This window comes from Oreochromis aureus, linkage group 1 (genome assembly GCF_013358895.1).
Source record: "Oreochromis aureus strain Israel breed Guangdong linkage group 1, ZZ_aureus, whole genome shotgun sequence".
NCBI classification, from domain to species: Eukaryota; Metazoa; Chordata; class Actinopteri; order Cichliformes; family Cichlidae; genus Oreochromis; species Oreochromis aureus.
The window spans coordinates 4,080,938-4,100,904 of record NC_052942.1 but is presented as its reverse complement, the minus strand read 5'-3'; the positions used below and the strand labels follow the sequence as shown (position 1 = coordinate 4,100,904).

General features: G+C 40.7%; 1 protein-coding gene across 4 annotated transcripts in view; it reads left to right on the top strand.

Moving 5' to 3' along the window:
• The first annotated feature begins 1,451 nt into the window (after positions 1 to 1,451).
• ankdd1a (ankyrin repeat and death domain containing 1A) overlaps positions 1,452 to 19,967 on the top strand; it is a 29,349-nt gene continuing 10,833 nt past the window's right edge. Inside the window, exons 1-8 of one of the 4 annotated variants that reach the window (XM_039622207.1) lie at positions 1,496 to 1,593; positions 1,768 to 1,816; positions 8,300 to 8,403; positions 10,670 to 10,768; positions 12,249 to 12,347; positions 12,474 to 12,578; positions 14,538 to 14,636; positions 18,025 to 18,123. In XM_039622207.1, coding sequence (XP_039478141.1) covers position 1,816; positions 8,300 to 8,403; positions 10,670 to 10,768; positions 12,249 to 12,347; positions 12,474 to 12,578; positions 14,538 to 14,636; positions 18,025 to 18,123 — 606 coding nt within the window. In that variant the 5' untranslated portion in view covers positions 1,496 to 1,593; positions 1,768 to 1,815. Of the gene's footprint in view, positions 1,594 to 1,767; positions 1,817 to 8,299; positions 8,404 to 10,669; positions 10,769 to 10,874; positions 11,023 to 12,248; positions 12,348 to 12,473; positions 12,579 to 14,537; positions 14,637 to 18,024; positions 18,124 to 19,967 lie in introns of those variants that run through there. The other 3 variants (XM_031744138.2, XM_039622243.1, XM_039622277.1) reach the window with 3 other exon arrangements.

Below are 19,967 nucleotides of genomic sequence, written 5' to 3'. Positions count from 1 at the left end.
CTTATTTTAGAAATAAAACACTGGCTAATTTGGTGTGATAGTCAACCAAAACAAACTTAAAGTATATTTGATCATTAAAAAAAATAATCAAACAATAAGTGTTTCAACAAAATTGACAACTATTGCACTGGGTGCGAGTCTCCCTGAGTCTCACCCGTGTACACGTTAAACCTGTCTTAGCGTTTTTATTCTGACCTGAGTTGCAATACAGGAAATCTCCTGACACTGCCTGTAGCTTCAAATTTACAGTTTTTATGTGATTAGCGTGTTACTTGGACTGTTGTGACTGTTGTGTGAAGTTTATCATTTTATATTAATAACAGTTTCAGAATAGAAATTAAAATAACAACAGCACTGGGTTAAATTGTTCCTCAAGGAGAGTGCTTCTACTTGGGCCGAGGACCAGTGATGAGAAATGATTGTAGTACCTTTTAGCTGTTTTCAGTGGATTAAAGACACACAAGATCATTAGATTCATTAATTTGTTCAGATTCAAATTCATTATTGGCCATTTTGTGGGATAGCCATTCAGACAGCAGACCAGATATTCAGATAGAGTTTCAACAAACATGTTATAGAATCAATATGACTAGGCAGTTACCAGCTGCCTCTTTGTGCCAAAACCATGCGAGGAAGAAAAGAGATGGTTTTATAAAATCCAAAGTAAAGGAGGAGACATGAGAAACACAGGAAGAAACAGAGAGGAGACAGCCCCATTATGACTCGGGCTTGGACACGCTTTAAAAATTGCAATATTCATTTCAGTTCAGTTTTATTTATATAACTCTAAATTTACACTGTAAAACTAATACAATAATACTGAGAGACCCAACAATCAGACGACGCTCCCCTGAGCGTGCACTTGGAGTCAGTGGGAAGGAAAAAAACCCTTCTAAAAGGAAGAAACTTGTAGCAGAACACTGTTCGGGGAGGGGCAGCCATCTGCATTACTGAATGGGTGAGGAGGGGGAGAGAGGATAAAGACACTCTGTGGTAAAGAGACAGAGATCAATAATGACTAGTTACTGAGTGCAAAGAGGTGAGTGAAGAAGAAACACTCAGAATCCCTACACCTAATGCAGCATAACTAAGGGAGGATTCAGGGTCACCTGATCCAGCCATAACTATATGCTTTATCAAAAAGGAAAGTTAACCCTGATCTAAAAGTAGAGATAGTGTCTGTCTCCCGAATCCAAATTGGGAGCTGGTTCCAAGTGAAATCTATCAGGCCAAAAATCAATTTTAGATAGATATATCTGTTTATTAAATATTTGATTTATGATGAGTTCAGTCCATAGGTCACAGCAGTTGGTGACGCGAATGTCACGTTTCGCTGTCTGCCAGAAAAAGACCGGGAAGCGTCGTTTCTTCTTTGAAGAACGGCTCGCTTTATTTTGAAGGTATAGATCGGATATGGTGTTTCTTTGGTTTTGACATGTGTAGCTTGACAAATGTACTGACGTTAGCACGCAGGATAAACTTGTGATGGAGAAGGATAAAGAGCTCGAGTGATGGAAGAGGAGACGGGCCGGTAGAAGCGGCTCTAAAGAGCAGCAGTCATGGGGGATGAGCTGCTGTCGGAGGAGGATTTCTGTAAGTATTTCTGGCCTCGCTCAGCGCAGGATGTCCGTCTGTGGCACAGGGACAACCCACCCGCACGCTCAGCCAACAGCCTAGAGGCACATTTTATGTATTAGCAGTTTGGGTAATCTGATCTGTATAATGGCTGGTATCTGAACCTATCACATTTTATTTTTCCCAATAAAGCCCCTGTGATGATTGTGTTGCTACTGGAGTTTGAAAAAGAGTGACTGAAGTAAGTTGGTAATTTTGCTTTCCACACTGCAATTAACAGGAAACGCCGCTTGGAATTAAAAGTGCAGTTTCACAGATTTCTTTGTGTGACTGTGAGTAAACTGTTGAGGATTTTAAATTCCTGTCATCAACATTTATAGTCAATATGATTTCTGAGATTTCTTTTCTGTTCTAATTGTTTTTGTATCTATTCGTTTAATTGTATAGATTTTGCACTGAAAAAGCCTGTTGGTACTTAGCATAATAAGAAACCATTCATAGCTCAGGATACGTTTGGAACAGGAGATGTAACTATACTCAGTATAAAAGATGGATGTAGATAATCACCCACAGGTTTGGCTATTCTCATGTTTCATACTATCTATTTTTGAATCATTTACTGCTGTTGAGGGTCTTTTGAATGAAAAGGGGTGGAAATAAACAAGCCATCTTGAGGACACTGCTGCCTTTCTCTACCTGAAACAGGTGTTGCATGCATTGATTCAAAACCAAAATCATCTTTATTTGGCCAAGTTTGTGCACACAAACAAGGAATTTGACTCAGGTTCACTTTGCATGCAAAAAATAAACATTTTTAAATAGGCAATATATAAATAGTCATATATACAGAAGGAGAACATAAATACGAGGAGAAGGTAAAAAGTAAGAAAAGTACAGGTTGCAGAAGGTCTTAAGAAACTATACAAACTATGACAAGTTACAACTGGGCATGAATGAATGATAGATATAAATAGGCTGAACATAGAGCAACCGGGATAAACCTTAAGTATTAATTTTTAATTGTGCAGATTGTGCATATGACCTGAGTCATGGCTGAGTGGTGGCTGGTTTTTGTAAACATAAATGGCCTGTATTTGTATAGCGCTTTACTAGTCCCTAAGGACTCCAAAGCGCTTTACACGTTCAGTCATCCACCCGTCCACACACACATTCACACACTAATGATGGCAAGCTACATCATAGAACAGTTTATGTCCAGGATCTGCAGAAATGTTTTCTGCTTGAGGATCCTCTCTGATTGTCTGTCACAGTCTGGCCCTGTCCTGCTTCGTGGCTAAGCCAAACCAGGCAATGATTGATGTACACAGGACAGACTGGATGATGGCAGTGTAGAGGATGACCATCAGCTCCTGTGGCAGGTGGAACTTCCTGAATTGCTGCAGGGAATCCAGACAGACTCTGTGTGAGGACCACTTCAAATCTGTGATCCACAGTGGGTACTCTATTGTTCAGGATGGTGAGAGGGGGGAAGGCGTGGGGGTCTCTGAAAATCCAACGTTATTGTTCTAGACCAGACCAATGAGCACCAGACCAGTTTGTCACCCTCCACAAAATTTGTAGCAGAGGGCAGCCAATGATTTTTCTGGGCAGTGTTATTACCCTCTGCATAGCCTTGCTTTTCTCAGTAGTGGCCTGTGTACCAAACACCCAGTTTGGGGGCCGAGTTGGACTGATTGAGGTCGGTTTGTGAGGAAGTCTTTGATCCAGGAGCAAGTGGTAGGGGGGATATGACGATGGTCTAGTTTGCCGATGAGAATGTCTGTTTATAGTGTTGAATGCTGAGCTGTAGTCCACAGAGACCAAACTGAGCAGTCTACCTCAAACTGAGCAAAGGTGTTGAGCTCCTTTCGCGAGTTTGAGGGTGCTTTTAGGGTTTTGGGGGGGCTCTATCCTCTGTAGTTAGTGAGGGCTTGGATACCCCTTCTCAGGTTAGCTCTGGCACTGTTGTACAAGAAACTGTCCCTCAGAGCCTGTACTCGTCATCTAAGGTTTTCGGTTAGGAAAAATGTGGATGATTTTAGTCACTGTCATGTTCTAATGTCATGTTGAGAAGTTGAAACACAGTCTTTGTTTTACCAGGTCTCGATTTTTATAACTGGGTGCATCGGGCTTTTCCTGCTCCAGCTGGGTTGAAGACACAAGTGTGCTTTGTAACGGTTTTTCGGGCAATTTCAGTGATATTCCAATACAGAAGCTAGAGACATACAGGTACACCGGGGGAGATGTTGGAACAATTTGAAAATTCAGGTTTGTGGAAAAATAGTTCTGCAGGTATCAGTACAAGTGACTGTGAGATGATGTTGTGGCAGGTATACTGGGACCTTAATTTAAACATTGTATTAAATTAAGTTAGCCCTCTGGGCTTTATGCTGGCCATTTGTGTCCAGTTAACTTTCTCTTCTTTTTCCTCCCCGTTTGACCTTTTTTGCTGTGTTAATGCATTTGGAGTAAAATGAACATTGGAAACCATGAAAACTACATTCAGCTGTAAAAAGCTGATGAGTTGTAGTTGCCAGCCAGATAGGCAAGCAGTATGGACATACAAATTTGTGATTGTGATAACTCCATAATGAGAGTTTTGAAATCGATACCATAGGTGTTTCTACTAGGAGACTGAGCAGCTGATGGTGAGTGGATGTCTCGTGATGGTGTGTCTAGTTCAGGAGGTAGACTGGGTCGTCTACTGATCGGAAGGTTTGTGGTTCCATGGCTGCGACAGTCTGCATGCCAGATATCCTCTGGCAAGACACTAAGCCCAAGTTGCTCTATGATGCATCCATTGGAGTATGAATATGTGTGAGTGTTAGATGGAAACCAATTAAGCGTTGAAAAAAGCGCTTGTATGAATGGGTGAATGAGGCATGTTGTATAAAGTGCTTTGAGTGCTCTAGAATAGTTAGTGGTTTCCCACTAATGCAGAGACCATGCACTGCAAACCACTAGTAACTGGTTTCACACCAGGATACATACTCTATTAAATTGCTCACATCAGCAGCATGAAGTCTGACTTTTACCTGTTTATAACAGAGAAGGTGATTCAGCTGCAATGAACCCAAACAAACTTGCATGGGATCCAAAGGTGCGAGGATTGGATGGACGTGGATGAAGTGAAGATGAGAGCCTACACTGAAATTCCAATTCTAGCTGCCATCTACTGCTCAAGACATTTAGTGGCAACAAGAAAGGATGGGCCATATTTAATGCTAGGATCCCCTCTATTGCTATTCTCACATCAGCGCTAATGTCCATTTTAATGACAGGCTCACCTGCCTGGGACGCTTTAGGCATGATAAGCTGACTGCATTTTGCATCCTGTGGGAAAAAGAAGTTGCTCGTCTCCCCCTGTTGTTCAATCCAGTACAGGGGTGTGTGTGTGTGTGTGTGTCGACTAGCAAGTTGTATTTTATTTATTGTTACTCACTCCATACTGGGCCATGCACATAAGCGCAGACACACAATGGATCTTGTTCTTTCATATGGTCTGCCAGATCGAAAAAAGTTAAACTGCAGCTGTCATTTCAAATTTTAACACTGCCAGTGTCACTACCACAATACTGTTAAAGAGGCAAAAAATGAATATTTTGCAAATATCATTTCTTCCAACAGCCATAACCCACATTATTCAACACCTTTGACTCTGTTTCTGTTTAGACGCTTCTCCTGATGTATGCAATGGTTTTCTGTGTGTTTTTTAAAGGTTGCCACCACAATGGCTCTTATCGCAGCCCCTGATTCGCCTCTCTGCCTCTGTCCCTTCTGCTGTTTTTACTCAGTTTGAGCCTGTGACCCTCTCACTCTTAGAGGATGTGGTTCGCTATATTAAGTCCTCAGCTCTTTTTTTTGCCTACTATAGGGCAGGCAGTCTGTTCTCGCTATTATAAACAGCAGTCTGTCCTCTGGTCCAGTTCCTGCAAATTTTAAATGTGCAGTAGTGCAGCCATTGCTTAAGAAACCTGTTCTTGAGCACACTGTACTGGCTACATAAAGGCCTCAGTCCAAGCTGCATTTTCTTACCAAAGTTTTAGAGAAAATTGTATCATGTCAACTAAAACATTTTCTAGATAAGAATGGCCTCCTGTGGGTCAGGTAAAACCCTTTATAGTACAGAATCTGTATTATTAAGGGTGTTTAACAACATCCTGATTGCATGTGACTGGTAACCTTGTTGTTCTGGTTTTGCTTCACTTAACTGCTGCCTCTGACAGAATAGACCACAACATTTTTAATATTTTGACTACATCATCTAGTGGACATTGGTGGCACGGTGCTTAAATGGTTTAGGTCTTATCTGGCAGATAGAATTTCCTCTGTAAATCTTTGCAGTTCTGAAGCATCTAATGATTATGTCATGTGGCACCCCACAGGGCTCAATTTTCACATTCAAATTTTATTTATCATACACAATCATACACAGTACAATATGCAGTGAAATGTTTATTTCTGTGCAATTCTCGACCATTAAAAATACAAGAACACACTAAAATTAAAAATTCAAATTAAAAAGGTGTGCAAATCAGCCGTGTGCAGATTGACAGTCTTGGATCAAACAGTCAAAAACAATTATTGAGGTATGTTATTGTTATTGGTAAGTGCATGTACAGTGATGTGTAGAGATTGCAGTCCTACACCTGGTTCAGGGCCCGGATAGAGTGTGGCAGCCAAGAATGAGAACATTGTCAGTCCTCTCTGTAATTCGTGTTCCATTAAAACTGAGTTAAAGCCGCATTAATGAGGTGCAAGATTTTTCTACTTTAGTGTTACTCTCCTTACAGATGTTGTTGCTGTGATGCTGTTTACACATCAGCTCTGCAGAGGAGCTGAAGAGTCCACCCTGCTACTCTTACAGTCTAACACTCATAATAAAAGTACAGTAATGTTAGTTAGTGACTGTGTGGCCCAGTGGCTTTACTGTTTCTCATATAAACCATTTCTAAACTTCTGTTTGTTATTTATGTTTCGTTAATCTGAGTTTATACACCATGAATTCGACTACTAAAAAACATAATTTTTGGATTATTTTGACTATGAGAAACAATCAGATGATCTTAGTTTACTGTTTGTCACAGACTATGTTGGGTCAAAGTTACCAGGAACAGTTTTTTTTTTAACCATTTACAATATTTTTACAGTCAAATAGAGTAACACCTGTTGTGTCAAAAGTGACTGGGAATATTTTGTATTTCATATGTTGCCCATTTCTTTATGCTGTATTTAGACTGTTTGCTTGGCATATACTGTTCAAAAGGGCAGCGTCCCCTAAAAGCCACCAGATGTTCCTCCACTGTGACATTTGGACTTGGAATATAGATCAGTGGCTGGCCTGAAAATATTGACTGACCAGACACTGCATCCCACATTCATCACTCAACATCCAAAGACTCATCTATACTTTGACCTGTTTCTGGGTTACTTCCTTCCAACTTTCTTTGTAACTCTGTTTTTGTTTCCCCTTCAGATTCCTCAGGTTTGCCACTGTGGTTTAGATAAACTCAGTCAGAAACAGTTCAAAGCAGGATTTGATGTCATCATCCAGGATACAGCAAATTTTGTAGGTGCTGATGAAATTTTCAGCAGAAAACCTAACGTGATTGTCAGGTGGGGATAAGTTCCTGAAGTTCTTGAATGTGACAGCAGCATCATCTTCATCACTGAATTCCTCCTCATCAGTTCTTGGTCTGAATTGCACAAATTATATTCTGTGCTGCCTTTAGCTTCTGACACTTCCTCCTCTAATTCATCCTCACTGTCAGTTTCATTCTCTCACTTGTCCTCACCAGTGTAGTGATCAAATATGTAATCAAGAGCCTCACTTAGGGTATATCAACCTGCCCTGGTGTTGCCACATAGTTGTCTCAATGCTTTTTGGGGGGGGGCTTTGCTTCAAAGAAAGTATTGTAAACGAAATCTACAAAAAAGTGTAATGCCTTTGAAACAATGTTGCAACTGTTTGTGAGAACTGCCAACACAGTTGGAGTTGTTCCGTGGAAGAGAGGTTCTACTAGGGAAAATGTTTCCGTAGTGGTTCCCAGGGAACCCAAGGGGTGTGTTTGCGTTTGTGTGTGTATGTGTGTCCAACTGAGCAGTATGTACCTGAACTCAGTTATTAACACTACTTTGTACACCAAGAGTGTACAAATATTAATTGAAATACACCAAATTTTTTTTGTGTACTGGACTCTTTTGTGGACAAAGTCATGGAATGTTCAGGTCAGTCTGATGAAACCTTTTTCAGTGATAAATGTTTTAAATGGGTCAGATTTGACCAGAACACAACATGAGGGTGAAAGAAAGTAGAACCAACAACCATACTAAATTAATTTCCTTTGCAGCCATACATGTCTCCACAGTTACAAATGGTAGCACAGGTCATGAATGCCGATAGAGATCAAAGACTTAGCTTTAACTTCAGGCAAAGTGGTGCTGGAACTTGAATGTCATGCTAAAGTCCCTTTATGTCAAAAGAAACTGTGGCAGAAGTGAATTGTTTTGCCACTTTTCATTTATCTGTGGCCTGAGCATCATTCAGGCTCACACATTCACATAGCTTATTTAACTCTTTCTGCACCCCCGTCTTCCTCTTGTAAACTTTTTCTTGTATTATTAACTTTTATGCAATGGGTGGGGTTAGGCTCAAAGGTGATAAATGGCATTCCAACTCCAGCACAGATTTGACGCTTAGGGTTTTTTCTTTGTCTGATTTCAGTGTTGTGGTCTGAAAAGGAGTTTCACGATGCTGCAAAAAGAAATGACACATGGAAAATGCAAGAACTCATCAAGAAGGGTGTGGACGTCAATGCCAAAAACAAAGTAAGCATGCTGAAGCACAGACTTTTCTGGATGTCAGCAGTTGATGCCTTTAAAAATCAAGGCCTTGGGTCTTATTTACTCCTCTAAATTCTCATTTTCTTTTCTTGCCTAGTCTCATTCTGTCTTAGTCTGTTGTATGGCCCAGTGTGTCAGTATGTCTGGTCTGTTGTGTATGAGTTTTTCTGCACCTTTAAGAGTCTGCTGGTCCTGCTTCTGATTGGGGGAGCTGCATCCCAAACAATTTTTCTGGCAGTTGTGGCTGAAATATTAGTTGGTCTGCTTGACTGTGGTTTTGTTTCAGCAGAACCCCTAATTTTCCCCCTAACTTCTTAATTGGAGTTTGACACTGCTGATATTTTCTTTTATCCTTTTCCTGTTTTATAGAGTTCAACTACCTTTTCCCACAGTTGTTTGACAATAAATGGCGTCAGCCAACCACTAACCATGAGTGAAAGAAACATTTTACTATTATTATTTATATGCATATACCAGGGTATGTAAACTTATGAACACAACTGTATACTAACGTCCTGTCCCAGGATGAACACGGGCTCTGATAAATATCTGTCCTCTGTTGTCTAGAGTCGGTCACTATCTTTCTGGTTTTATTCACATTCTGGAACAGATTTCTCATAAACTGCTACTGCTCTCAGTTCCTCGTCCTGCTCATCATTTAAATATCTGACCACTGCAGAATTATGACACTATTTTGTAACTGGTGTGATACACAGTTGTACTGAAAGTCTGAGGTGAACAAAGTGAACCCTTGACCAATATTCAATTTCAAACTAACCGGAGACCATATTTTCATTATATTGTCGTCTCGATGAACCAGAGTTGCTTTGAAGACTCCTGGGTTATTTATGTATGATGAAGTTAATAGTATGTACACACGGTAAACTCTGTTTTCTGTATTGCTGTAAGTCCACTCAGCCTTTGTTAAGATAATCGAGCGGTGAAGACTGTTATGATGAGAATGCTTTGAAAGTCACTTTTGCTAGATTTTTGGAAATGACACTTGTGCGTTCAATGAAAGCCTGCTACTGCATTTCAGGAAGTATGTTTTTGTAAATTTGTCAAAGAATAACTAAGCTGTCCTGGTTTTGGTCCACCTATATGCATTGATGGATAATATTTTAAAATATAATATATTATATAGTATACTAAAGTCCTTTTTGAGATAATGCCCTGGTTATTGTCTTGTGGACTATTCAGTGTTGTTGTTGTTTTTATGTAATTACTTATCAAATTTAATTATCAGTCATCCCTAAACATTTGAACCAGTGATAATCAGAGAGACATTAAGTTTGGTATTCTGACTTGTTTTTGGTATATGTATCAAATATACAGAACATGATTCACTAGAGCCTCCTGCAGTTTAAAATGATATGTGGCTATACCCAAAAACCAGGTAAATGGTATCAGTTTATAGGTTTACTGAGAAAATACTCCTTTGAATTTAAACTTCAATCTCTAATCTTTATTTTGAGTTGTTCAGACCAAACACTAAATATTCCCAGTGACTCTTTTGTATTTTCTTTAACTAAACTTCTTTAACTCTCCCTCCCAATGTTACTCAGCATCGGATCCCAGAGCTGCTTTCTTAGCCCCCTACTGTACGACCTGTACACCTATGACTGCACATCAACCCACCCAACCAACGTCATCGTCAAGTATGCCAGTGACGACACCATGATTGGGCTCATAGAGGCAGAGAACTCGTCCCGCTGGTGTTCAGAAAATAACCTGAAGCTTAATGTCCTTAAAACAAAAGAACTCATATTAGAGTTTAGGAGGCACAGACAGGTGCACTCCTCTCATTATAAACAGACCCCTGGCTCCTTTCGATGTGGAAGCATAGTGGCTCTACATTGAACCCCTGCCGGATGGCTGTACTCAGGGAGAGGCCAGCCACCCTCCGGTGGAAACTAATTTCTGCCGCATTATCTCGTCCATTCACTGCCCAAAGCTCATGACCTTCGGTGAAGGTGGCTTTTACACTCAGCTCTCTCTTCAGCACAACAGACTGGTACAGTGTTCGCATCACTGCAGCCAATCCATCTGTTGGACCCCGAGATACTTAAACTCCTCCACTTGGGGCAGTAACTTGTCCCTTACTCAGAATGGGCACTGTACCCTTTCCCAGCTAAGGACCACAGCCTCAGACTTGGATGTCCTGATTCTCATTCCCGCCGCATCACATTCGGCTGCAAATGGCACCAGTACGATTATTGTCTTGTGTGTGTGCGTGTGCGTGTGTGTGTAGGTAGGCCGAAAAGCACTGCACTGGGCAGCAGGAGCTGGGAATGAACAGGCTTTGCGTCTCCTACTGGAGTATGATGTGGACATCAATGAGACTGACAGTGTAAGTAAACTTGAACTGATACAAGAGCAATTTCTCACTTCCTTAGTTACAAAATTCCTTTATAAGTTCAAGGGGGAAGCTGAAAGTGGATTGTATTCTGTTGCAGATGTGGATAAAGACATCTGCACACACCTGTTCCTGTTACAGTTTGGGTCGGTGCATGCATAGTTGGAACATTGTGGGGTTGTCGGCAAAGGCTAGTCCGTGCATGCAGATGTTGTGCTCATGCGGACCCTACTAGTCTTGTAAACGTGGTAACAATAACACGCCCATAACACCATTCCTTGATATGGGGAATAACATACTGTGGATTTGTATTCTTGCTGAAGTTATTTTACCCTAGGTTTTGCTGTCAGTCTGACACATCTAGCACAGAAGGCTCTTTTTAAATGAACAGTAATTACATTGACATTTAGGTCATAATGGGTAGTGACATTTTTAGAATAGTTAGAATTATAGCCAGTAGCTTTGTCTGTGAATAGCCCTGCAGCGATATCCTGCTTGTAAACCCATGTGTACAGTAAGAATTCAGTAATCTAACAGTTAGCTAAAAAACATGCCTTGAGTTAAAATGGTTGAAGTAGTTCCCATACTCACCTGACAGGCTCGATTCCACTGTGTCTTCCAATGAGCAGCCACACCAATGTTTGCTAAAGTTGTTCAACTGGTAGTCATACATCAGTATCCCCCTGCACTGGTTCTGGTTTACAGGGGGTACCATCAGTTGTCTCAGTCAGTGTGCATGAGCAAATACCTTCCCTTGTTTAGGACGTTCTTGTATGCTTCAGGTTCTATTACAGCTGCTGGTCATGGTTAAAAGACTGTTCTTGTTCACAGCAGATGGCCGCCCCTCCCTGAGACTGGTTTTGCCGAAGGCTTCTTCTTGTTAAAAGGGAGTTTTTCCTTCCCACTGTTGCCATCGTACTTGCTCATTCGGGGTCATTTGGCTGTCTGTTTTCTCTGTATTATTGCAGGGTCTTTACCTTTAAATATAAAGTGACTTGCAGCAATTGTTTATGTGATTTGGCACTATATGAATAAAACTGAATTGAAAATAGAATTGCTATACCTTGTGAAAACCATCATTTAACATAATCTTGGAGAAATTTGACAATGATGGGTTTGTTATGCTGTCTGTGCATGTAAAGAGCCAAAGTTGTGTTAGCAACATAATGGAGTTGTTTCTGTCCTGGATGCAGTTTTCATCTTACTGTCACGCTCTTATCCTTTTGTGCAATAAAAATAATAATGTCCATATACAAAGTGTGGACCGTGCCACTATATTTGTCCTCCAGCACAAACTAAATTCAGGTGATTGTAGTGCAAGTACAACTGGAATCGATAGGCAGGCAGACTAAATTCCAAGGAATTTAACTACTGGGAACCAGTCTTCTAAAAGAACCGGTTTTGATTACTATTCCTATGTCAGACATTTTTCTCTGTGTGTTCTGATTCATTAGCTTGTAAATATCGTCCACAGTTTGGGATGAATGCTCTGCTTCTGGCATCCTGGTTTGGTCACCTAAACATCCTACAGATCCTGGTGTCTTGTGGAGCAAAGCTCAACTCTGAAAACAAAGTAAGAGCTACCATATTTCATTGAACTGTTAAAAAATCTGAATTTAAAGTTGTTTTTTAATTGGGTTGCAATACCACTTATTTTTAACAAGGTCATTGTCTTGACCTGATATCCTTTTTATGTTAGGATGGTCTGAATATGCTGCACTGTGCTGCTCAGCGAGGCCACATCAGAGTATTGGCGTTCATCTTGGAGCACCTAGAAGGCATCAGTCTAGATGGAGTTGAAAAGGTGACAGACTACTAGCTTTACAAAGCAATTTTGTACTAATTGAGTTATAAAAAGAACAAACACTTCCTTTCTTTTCTCATCTCCTAGCAAAAAATTATTAGCGCAAAATACACTGCCCAAAAAAAGGGAACACTTTCAAAACATAAAATCATGCTGGATATCTATACTGATATGGACTAAGTAATGTGCTACGAATAAAGGATGCCACATCATTTAATGGAGTGGAAGTGAAAGTCAAAATGAAAAAATGATGCCCTCACATATTATTTTTTCAGTGGTGTAAAACTTATTCAGAAAGTTTCAGCAGTTAAATATAATCCTACCATTATTTTGGGCCACGCCCTACTCTCTGTCAATCTTGAAACTTCACTACAAAACTGATACCTGGCCTCAATGAGATTCAGTCTGATGTTGCTATTTGCTGACAACTTTGATAAACTTATTAAATCCTCAATAGTTGACTTCATTGCATTAAACCAAACAGAGAAACAGACAATTTTATATTCCATGCTTTGGGAATCACTAAAGCCTATCTCCTTGAGGTTATCATTTCATTCTCTGCCCATTTGAATAAAACTTGTAAATCCAATCCTTTGCAGATGGACAATGCCTTAATTACTTCTTCAGAGACCTTTTTTACGTGCTTGCTCTATGCATTATGAGTATGGCGACAAGTCAAGCCAACTTCTATCTTATCAACTATATCGCAACATCTCCTCACGTTTAGTACCAAAGATAAAGACTCAACTGGACAGCTACAAAAAGATCATTATTCAAGTCTGTTTTCTTTAAATGTTCTCAGACTCTCAACTATACCAGTCAGAAACCCAGTAAGATGCTACTGGGATGTCAAAATTCTTTGACAATCGTGAGTTTATTGCTGATAATAATGATTATCAGGTGATAGATGCAGGATAACAAAGCCTCTGGCCCCAACTGATTCTTCAAAAAGTTCCATACTAAATTGGCTCCAATAATACATTCAGTCTCTCTCAAATCTTTCTGATGTGAACTCCGTCCCACCTTAAGATGAACGACTATAAGCCTGCTCCTGAAAAGGGATGAAGAACCTGAGCTATGTACCTCCCACAGACCTCTCTCTATGATTAACGCTAAAAATCTTGCCAAAGCTTTAGCCAAAAGACAAATAACATTCTCCCATCTATTATTACACAACAACAAACTGGATTTAAGGGATGTCATTTCTTCTGGTTCTTCTGTTGATGGTTTGAGGCACTACACAGGACTCTTCTGATCCTCAACAGGAGGAGAAGGCACTCTGTCTTGACATGGCTGATGCAAGGAGGACTCTGAGTAGAGTCAATACAAAGAAGGCCTCAGGCCAAGGTAACATATCTGTGAGATGTACAGATCAGCTGGTTTATGTTCTATCAGAAACACCTCACTAGATCAAGCCAAAGTTCTATCATGTTTCAAGACTGCCACTATTGTCCCAATGTGGAAAAAAACTCGGAACACATCACTACTGGCCTGTCGCACTTTCTCCTATTATGATGTAGTGCTTTGAGAGACTGAAAAAAAGAGCACATTAGCTCCAGATTCCTTCCCCTTCCAGTTTGCCTACTGGCCAACTCACTCAAATGAGGATGCTATCTCCTTGGCTCTGTACCGGAACCTTGCACACCTGGAGAAGAATACCATCATCCCACAGCATCTGGTAGGCAAACTGGGAGCCCTAAGCTTTAGCCCATCACTATTGCATCCGGTACAAAGTGCTTTACTACTTAACTGACCAGATCAACATCCCAGAAATTTAATTTAGTTGATGCTATACTCAGATGAAAGTGTTTCCTTACATTTTTTGAGCAGTGTATAAGCAGTATATCAATAAATCAAGCTGGAAATGAATGGAATGTCTTATTATATGGATATTAATAGAGTTATTATATCTTGTTTGTATACACTATATGTAACATATGTGTATGTCTTTCTGCTCAGTCAGGGAAGACAGCACTACACCTAGCTGCTGAGCATGGACAGCTTGAAGTAGTTGAATTTCTGATTGGAATGGGTTACATACATGGTTTGAAGGACAAGGTAGATATGCACACACACACACAGACACACACTTTGAATCAGCATATGTTTTTAGCCATACAAGCAGATGCTGTACAAAAAGCTTTGTTAGGCTCTCCCTCTCAGTGAAGGCATTAAAACTATGAATGAACACATAGAATTATAAAGTAAACAAAAAAGTGAGAAATAACTCAAAACATTTTTTATATTTTAGAATCTTCAAAATAGCCACCCTTTGCTTTGATTACTGCTTTGCACACTGTTCGCATTCTCTCCATGAACTTCATGAGGTCGTCACCTGAAATGGTTTTCCAACAGTCTTGAAGGAGTTCCCAGAGATGCTGAGCACTTGTTGGTCCTTCTGCCTTCACTCTGCAGTCCATCTCATCCCAAACCATCTCGATTGGGTTTAGGTCAGGTGACTGTGGAGGCCAGGCCATTTGGTGCAGCACACCATCACTCTCATTCTTGGTCAAATAGCCCTCACACAGCCTGGAGGTGTGTGAAAAATAAATGATGGTCCAACTAAACTCGAACTGGATGTGATGGCATGTCGCTGCAGGATGCTGTGTTAGCCATGCTGGTTCAATGTGCCTTCAATTTTGAATAAATCCCCAACAGTGACACCGGCAACGCACCCCCACACCATCACACCACCTCCTCAATGCTTCACGGTGGGAACCATGCATGTAGAGACCATCCGTACATCTTTTCTGCATTGCACAAAGACATGGTGGGTGGAACCAAAGATGTCAAATTTGGACTCATCAGACCAAAGCACAGATTTCCACTGGTCTATTGTCCATTCCTCGTGTTTCTTGGCTCAAACAAATCTCTTCTGGTTGTTGCTTTTCCTTAGTCGTGGTTTTTTAGCAGCTATTTGACCATAAAGGCCTGATTCACACAGTCTTCTCTGAACAGTTGATGTACAGGGTGGGCCATTTATATGGATACACCGTAATAAAATGGGAATGGTTGGTGATATTAAAGTCCTGTTTGTGGCACATTAGTATATGTGAGGGGGCAAACTCCTCAAGATGGGTGATGACCATGGTGGCCATTTAGAAGTCGGCCATCTTGGATACAACTTTTGTTTTTTCAATAGGAAGAGGGCCATGTGACACATCAAACCTATTGGTAATGTCACAAGAAAAACAATGGTGTGCTTGGTTTCAATGTAACTTTATTCTTTCATGAGTAATTTACAAGTTTCTCTTTGTTCACAGCCATTGACATGTTGAAGAGGTTAACACGTGAGGAGCGGATCGAAATTGTGTTGATATCTGTTGAACGCAGTAACCGGGTCATTGTAGCAGATTTCAATGCAAGACACCCTACGAGACCACCCATCTCCCATGCTACAGTTAGCAAACTGCTTGCTAAGTTTCGTGAAACTGGTTCAGTGTTGGATTTGCCAAAATGTCGATGCAAGAAAACTGTCACTAATGAAGAAACATCAGTGGCTGTCCTAGCTTCATTCAGCAAGGTCCCACAGCGTAGCACTCACCGCATGTCACTGGAGAGTGGCATTAGTCGAACATCCCTTCGGCGGATATTAGCTACTCACAAATGGCACCCTTACAAACTCCAGCTACTGCAGCATCTCAACGAGGATGACCCAGATCGGCGCACAGAATTTGCAGAATGGGCAAAACAAAAATTGGAACAGGACCCTCAGTTCACGCAGAAGATTTTGTTCAGTGATGAGGCAAACTTTTATGTGAATGGTGAAGTTAACAAACAAAACCACCGCTATTGGTCTGACACTAACCCACATTGGATGGATCCCTCCAAGACTGTTGGAACAACAAAAGTGATGGTTTGGTGTGGTATATGGGGTACAACGATAGTGGGTCCATTCTTCATCAATGGAAACCTCAAGGCCACTGGATATTTGAAATTGCTACATGATGATGTGTTTCCCTCTTTATGCACTGAAGCTGGCACGTTCCCTGAGTTTTTCCAGCAAGATGGTGCACCACCACATTATGGGTGCCAGGTCCGAGCATTCCTAGATGAACAGTTTCCTGGAAAGTGGATTGGTCATCGTGGGCCAGTTGAATGGCCCCCAAGGTCTCCCGATCTGACCCCCTTAGACTTTTATCTTTGGGGTCATCTGAAGGCAGTTGTCTATGATGTGAAGATATGAGATGTGCAGCACCTGAAACTACGGATACTGGATGTCTGTGCTGGCATTTCTCCTGCGGTGTTGCTATCAGTGTGTGAAGAGTGGGAGAAGAGGGTTGCATTGACAATCCAATACAATGGGCAGCACATTGAACACATTTTATAAGTGGTCAGAAACTTGTAAATAACTCATGAAAGAATAAAGTTACGTTGAAACCAAGCACACCATTGTTTTTCTTGTGACATTACCAATAAGTTTGATGTGTCACATGGCCCTCTTCCTATTGAAAAAACAAAAGTTGTATCCAAGATGGCCGACTTCTAAATGGCCACCATGGTCACCACCCATCTTGAGGAGTTTGCCCCCTCACATATACTAATGTGCCACAAACAGGACTTTAATATCACCAACCATTCCCATTTTATTACGGTGTATCCATATAAATGGCCCACCCTGTAGAAATGCTAAAACTCTGTCTGGCATTTATCTGGGCTCTAATCTGAGGTGCTGTTATCTTGCGATTTCTGAGGCTGGTGACTCACATGAATTTATTCTCAGCAGCAGAGGTGACTCTTGGTCTTCCTGTCCTGGGGCAGTTCTCATGTGAGCCAGTTTCATAGGGCTTGATGGTTGTTGGATGGTTGTTGGTTGCTGGACTGACCTTCGATTCATAAAGTAATGATGGACTGTGGTTTCTCTTTACTTAGCTGGTTGGTGCAAACTGCACCGCAAATGGCTACTTGATGATGGCTTCAGAAACTTGCCAGTCCCTGGACTTGGACTCAGATTCAATTAAATTTATTAAGGCTTAGTTACCCGTCATTGTCTTCTAGATACAGTTTGATTCACAATTATATTTGTGATGTTGGCACCTTGGGGAACAATTTTAATACATTTATCTGAAAATATCTGTGGCTTGCTGTGCTGGTCATTGTACTGGGAAATCATCCAACAATTCTCTGCTCAACTTTGGGTGAATTAAATTTTGGTATTTTGCCACATGTTACTTGCTGATTATTAACAACTATCTGTGTCTATACAATGCGCCAGTACAATCTATTTACCAAATCTGTTTACCAAACTTGTTGGTGTTAGCTGATATTTTATCACTTATGTTTTCTGGGTTACATTTGCCTCAAAAAAAAAGAAAGTGTAACCAATAATAATTGTTAATTTTATGTCAACCTACAGATGTCATCACATCACATGGCTAGGTCAGCCTTTTATATATATAATCTATCTACAGTATGGTTATTACATACTGTTATGTCTGGAATACAGGAAGAAAACACGCCTATGCATCTAGCAGCAAGCAAAGGGCACGCAGAGATCCTACAGAAGATCCTAGAGACTGGTGTCAGTGTGGATAAAAGGAATATAGTAAGTATGATGATGAGCCTGTACACTTAAAGAGGTATGTTCAGAAACCTTTAGGAATCCTTCTCTTCTGTGCATGTTTATTCATTTTAAACAGTATAAATTACATTTTCCCTATCAGCCCACAGTGAAAAACCCATTATGACAATGTTAAAACGTGTCTTTAGTAAATCTATAATATTTATTAAACACAAAACATCTCTTTTAAAACATGTCAGAAGTCTTTACATATGTTCTGTTGATACTGTTGTTGTCTGTTGTCTGTTGTTGTTGTCTGAATTCCAACCTTAAGAATATTTCCTGAAATAATGGTAGCATTGCTAGGAATTGCTTCTGCGCTTTGTAGTTTTTTAAGGTAAACTATCCTTCAGCCTCATCCCTCACAAATGCTGGTTCAGTTTTCCACAAGAAATTCTGTTTGTTTTTTTAGTTATTTCTGTTATTTCTATTAGTTAGTCAACAGACATAGTACAAGATTTACAATTATTGTAAGAAGTAGAAAATATACCCTATGCTTTTGTTAGACTCATTCCCATACACTCCCATGGAAACTCCTACACAGTTTCAAGTATAAAATGTCTTAATGCATGCTCAATCATCCAGGTAAGGAAATCCCAAACAGTTGATTCTGTTCATCTGGACGTAGCGTTTTCAGTGGAAGAAACGTTTTGTCACTCATCCAAGGCACCTAAAGAAAGCTCCAGCCGATCCAGGAGAGAAGTTGAAACTGCCGCCTAAGCGAAAACCCTTAGTGATTGCGTATGTGTCAGGAGTATCAGAACAATTGAGACTAATTTTTTTCTAAACACAGAGTTACTGTGGCTTTTAAACCCCAAAACACGCTGCACCAAAAATTGGTTCCCCCAAAACAAATAGAGTAATCTAGTGTTCGCTGTTGAGTGCCAGGAGGTTTGCCATGATTTATACATCTGGGAAACCAAACAAGGTTGGTAGTTTGATCCCCTGTCTGCTCCTGTCTGCATGCCAAATGTCTTGGGGCAAGATAGTAACCCCAAGTTGCTCTCAGATGCATCCATCACACCTTGAACAGTCTGCCAATCTGTTACAGTGCTAACACAGAGAGACAGACAACCACTTACTATGAGGTGCCGTAAGGGACATTATTACTGAAACGCTCTCACACACACTACTGAAACGCTCTCACACACACTACTGAAATTTTACCTCTCACACACACTACTGAAACGCTCTCACACACACTACTGAAACGCTCTCACGCACACTACTGAAACGCTCTCACACACTCCACTGAAACGCTCTCACTCACACAACTGAAACGCTCTCGAACACACTACTGAAATTTTACCTCTCACACACACTACTGAAACGCTCTCACACACACTACTGAAACGCTCTCACACACACTACTGAAACGCTCTCACACACACTACTGAAATTTTAGCTCTCACACACACAACTGAAACGCTCTCACACACACTACTGAAACGCTCTCACACACACAACTGAAACGCTCTCACACACTACTGAAATTTTACCTCTCACACACACAACTGAAACGCTCTCACACACACTACTGAAACGCGCTCACACACACTACTGAAATGCTCTCACACACACTACTGAAACGCTCTCACACACACTACTGAAACGCTCTCACACACACAACTGAAACGCTCTCACACACACTACTGAAACGCTCACACACACACTACTGAAATTTTAGCTCTCACTCACACTACTGAAACGCTCTCACACACACTACTGAAATTTTAGCTCTCACACACACTACTGAAACGCTCTCACACACACTACTGAAACGCTCTCACACTCCACTGAAACGCTCTCACTCACACTACTGAAATTTT